The sequence below is a fragment of the Monodelphis domestica genome, chromosome X (assembly GCF_027887165.1).
Source record: "Monodelphis domestica isolate mMonDom1 chromosome X, mMonDom1.pri, whole genome shotgun sequence".
Lineage (NCBI taxonomy): Eukaryota > Metazoa > Chordata > Mammalia > Didelphimorphia > Didelphidae > Monodelphis > Monodelphis domestica.
The window spans coordinates 73914885-73919547 of record NC_077235.1 but is presented as its reverse complement, the minus strand read 5'-3'; the positions used below and the strand labels follow the sequence as shown (position 1 = coordinate 73919547).

Genomic DNA, 4663 nt, shown 5'->3' with positions numbered 1-4663 from the left:
GCTTAAATATGGTGGGAGCCCAAAATCTCAGTGAAGTCATTAGGTTCCATTCCTAATTTATGCTTAGAATTCCACCAGGAATTATACTCCAGGCTTCCCACTGTGCTCCCAAGAACTCACATGTACCTGTTGGCTTGTGTTTGGGTGCCTTGGATAAAGGAGATGAGGCTACTTTCATTTGAGAGAGAATCTGAGAGGTCTACCAGCCAGTCACCATTTCTACTGTGAAGCTAGAGCAGAAACAAAAAATAATAAGCTGGCTCAGCCAGGCCTAGAGACAGGAGGATCTGGGTTCAAATCTGACCTCAGATACTTCCTAGCTTTGTGACCCTGGGCAAGTCACTTACCTCCCCCCCCCCCACTGCCTTGCCCTTACCCCTCTTCTGTCTTGGAATGTTGATGCTAAGAAGAAAGGGAAGGGGTCTTATTTTCAAGACAATAAATAAGGTAGCACAAGGCACCAAGACTTTCTACAAGAAGACAATGTTGAGAAACCTGGGCATTGAAAGGACTCCCAAGTAAGCTGACTCATACGAAGCGGCTGAAAGCCCTGGCAACTTGCCTGTTTGCAAAACAGCCCCAGAGAATGGAAGGGGGCCAATCAGGAACATTCAGCAGCAGCATCTCTTGCCCTTTGGAGGGTTAGTTAGACTTTCTAATGAGCAGGTGGACAGAACTGCTGTATACACAACGTGGCAAACACGGAGGGGAGGAAGCATCCACTGGGAACAGAGACTTTCTGAACTAGATGTGCTCTATATGCATGGGCACTGAGAGTGCTGGGGAGACAGACCATGGACTATTATGGGCCAAAAGAGACAAGGCTTTTCCTGCCTGGAACTCTAGAGACTCCTTAAGGCACAGATTCAACAGAGTATAAACACTCCAAAGGCCAACCAGCCCCTGCTGTCAGCCTGGGTGTAGACAAACAACCTGGTAATGACAATGCTGGTCAACCCATACCATTTACTAGCTCAGGGAGAGGAGCAGAGAAAATAATCAGAAAGCAAGAAATGTCAGACTAACTTGTAGCCAAAGAACCAGCTAAATACTTATCCAGGGGGCAGCTGGGTGGCTCAGTGGATTGAGAGCCAGGCCTAGAGATGGGAGGTCCTGGGTTCCAATCTGGCCTCAGACACTTCCCAGCTGGGTGACCCTGGGCAAGCCACTTCCCTCTACTGCCTAGCCCTTACCACTCTTCTGCCTTGGAACCAATACACAGTATTAATTCCAAGACAGAAGGTAAGGGCTTAAAAATAAATAAATAAATAAATATTTGTCCAGGCAACAACACAGGATTCTCTAGGTGATATGCACCTTGCATGTAATTGCATGTTTATTGTCATACATGTTAAGTACAACACACTTGAGTATATCTGTTTATTATTTGGCTGAGTTCTTTTGTGTTTATTCATACTATAGTGATGTCCAGTAATTGTTTGGGGCATTTGCTAATGCTTTTTGGTGAAATTGTATTTTTATTAGACCTATTGCTAGTGTTGTCATTGCAGTTAGCTGGCTTTCTCTCGTTAGCCATGTTTTCTTTGTTATTTTTAATCTGTTTCTCTGTACTCTTGAGCTGTACACATAACATGCTGTTGCTGTGTTCTGTCAGGCGATGCTCAGGAGAGTGCCACATCTATTGCATGAGCTGCTAATGCCCATTGGTTCTCATGGTACACTGATTTGACTCCCTGAGGTACCAGGAAAACCGTCCTATTGTTTGAAGGTGCTGGTGTTTGTGTTTAAGCTATATAGTTACCGGTTTCAAGCTCACATCACCTGGTCTTTGCAAGGGATTACAAAAAGTTTCAGCCCCGAGGAGGAATGTAACCTAGCCTGGAGTGTTTGCCATGTTGCTATAAATGTGCAAGGAAACACAACTCAAGTTCACTTAGAAGAGTGCGGACTGAGATGTAACAATGTGTACCTGTATGAGGTGTGGAGTCAGTGCCACATCATCTTGGGGCAGAGATTCTGGGAGAGACATGTGGAAAAAGAAGTTGCAAAAAGACAGGGGAAGCCAGCTCCCCATTTTCCTGATTTCTGGCTTGCATCCTGAGAGACTGCAAAATGGATGTCCTCGAATGAGATCAGGCCCTCTCTCTTGGTTGGAGCTGAGATTTCACCTCATTCTCACCAAAAGAGGTCATTCATGTCCCACCACCCAATAGTACACGTCTGTAATCCCAGTTACCAGAGAGGCTGACCCTGGAAAATCTCTTGAGCTCCAGAATCCCGACATGCAGTAGGCTGTGCTGATTGAGTGTCTGGGATTTTGTGGTGAGTTCCAGGATATCTAAGGAGGAGCAAAGCAGCCCAGGTCATAAACAGAACATACTGAGTCCTTGTACCTAAAACTTGTGTGAGTTGGGAAAATCTAGTCTGAATTTTTTACCTAAAAAATAAAGAGCTCAGTCACTCCTATATTCTTTCATATGGCCTAATCTGCATGACTTCTGCAATTTCTGTTTTCTATTTGCTTGGGTAAGTTGATTTACTCACTGTTTGCTATTTGTGATGGTCTTTTGTGTAACCAGAATTTGGTGAGAAAGAGCTAAGCTGGGAAGTGTAAGTCTTCCCCCTTAAGAGTGACCGAAGTAGCAGACAGCTCAGGAGCTGGGTGGATTAAGAGTCAGGCCTAAAGACAGGAGGTCCTGGGTTCAAATTTGACTTCAGACCCTTCCTAGCTATGTGACTGTGGGCAAGCCACCTAATCCTCATTGCCTAGCCCTTATCACTTTTCTGCCTGAGAACCAATAGTATCAATTCTAAGAGGGAGGTAAGAGTTTTAAAAAAAGAGTGACCAGAGCCCAAGCTTTCCTTCTGACGCAGACTTATACCCCTAGACTAGCAATGTTTCAGGGATAGATGTGAGCCCAATATCCCTCTTTGAGACAGTCAAAGGGAGGAGTAAGAACCCAGGCATGGTCTTTTTTCTGTTCACCTCAAGGGGGAAATTGTAGCATGACTTAGGGAGGAGTGGACTAGAATACAGAGACATGTCTACACATTTCGCCAATCTATGTGGCTATACCTTTCTTACCTGGCTATCCATACTGCCCATGGGCATGTGCCTCTTACATTCTCATGGCAACCTGTTCTATTTTGGACTAGCTTTGACTATTAGAAAGTTTTTCCTCTCACAGAAATTAAACTTCTTGGGTTGGGGGCAGCTGGGTGGCTCAGTGGATTGAGAGCCAGGCTCAGAGATGAGAGGTCCTCGGTTCAAATCTGGCCTCAGACACTTCCTAGTTGTGTGACCCTGGACAAGTCACTTGACCCCCATTGCCTAGCCCTTACCACTCTTCTGCCTTGGAGCCAATACGCAGTATTGATTCTAAGGTGGAAGGTAAGGGTTTAAAAAAATAAATAAACAAACAAATGAATGAATGAATGAATGAATAGATAAATAAATGTAAACTTCTTGGGGGCCAGGCCAAGTCCCTTTGACCTGACAGCCCTTTAAATTCTGAAAGAGGGTGATGCTATCTGCCTAGTCTTCCCTTCCTTAGGCCAACCCCTTGTTCCTTCAGCTGGCACAGACTCCGGGGGTTTTGTTATCCTGATTGGCATCTAGACCCATTCCACATCGCCTCTCCTTTCTCAAAGGCAATGCCCCAACCAAGCCTTCTCCTCCAGGTGGGAGGGACCTTAAGGGCCACCTTATCCAACCTTCTTTTTTCTAGAGGAGGGACCTGAAACACCACAGAAGAGAAGCTTGGTGACTGTCTGGGGCACAGCGTGAGGAGGAGCTCCAAGCACTACTAAGGAGAAATAGGGGGACAGGACACGATAACTTGACTGCCTTCCCAAACTTGCCTTCAATATAGGTATGTATAATAACTAGAGCTAATACTTATGTAGTACTTTAATGTTTGCAAAGCCCTTTATAGTTACCATTTCATTTGACCCTCACAACAACCCTGGGAGGTGCTATTGTGATCCCCATTTCACAGATGGGGAAACTGAGGCAGACAGCAGCAGAGTGGCCAGCCCAGGACCACATAGCAGTATCTGTGGTGGAAACTGAACTTAGGTCTTCCCAACTCCAGGCCCAGCACTGTATTTATTCACTGTGACACCTAGCCTCCACGATGTCCCTGAATTTCCCCACATGCACTGGTCACAGTATTCCTGTCTTTGTCATTTCTCTTCTCCTAATGCAGGCAAAACACATGAAGACTGAAAGTCCCAGCAGCCCTGTCAATGAGGGCAGACCCTCTTCCAGCAATGATGAGGGCCCCAGAGGTAACCCCAGCCAGGCAGCCAATGAAAGTAAGCAAAGCCTCCAGGACTCTGTCAAACACCGCATCCTGTGCTTGTCGGAGCAGCTGAGAGTGGAGAAAACCAGCCGGGATAAGAACACGGTGGGCTACCTGAAACTGGCGTCCAAAGCTGGCCGGCACAAGGCCACCCTCATCAGACAAGCCTTCGAGAAGGTGAACCAGCGTTCTTCGGCCACGATCGCCCACCTAGAACGCAAGCTCCGACAGTACCAGCTCCAGCTGCGGGAGCTGGAAGAGGGCAGTCAGCCCAAGTGCTCGACGCTAGAGGGGAAGGCTGGCAAGAGCCGGAAGCTCACTGACCAGGCCCCTTTGGGGGGGAACCCAAAGGCCAGAGCGGAGGAAGCCCAATCTGCCAATGGAGCCAATGCCACAGA

General features: G+C 46.9%; 1 protein-coding gene across 1 annotated transcript in view; it reads left to right on the top strand.

Annotated features, from left to right (window-relative positions):
* Positions 1-4097: 4097 nt before the first annotated feature.
* Positions 4098-4663, top strand: part of TEX28 (testis expressed 28) — a 7656-nt gene continuing 7090 nt past the window's right edge. Inside the window, 1 exon segment of the mRNA XM_056809855.1 lies at positions 4098-4663. This exon segment is cut by the window's right edge and continues 201 nt beyond it. Within this exon segment, the coding sequence (XP_056665833.1) occupies positions 4098-4663 (566 nt within the window).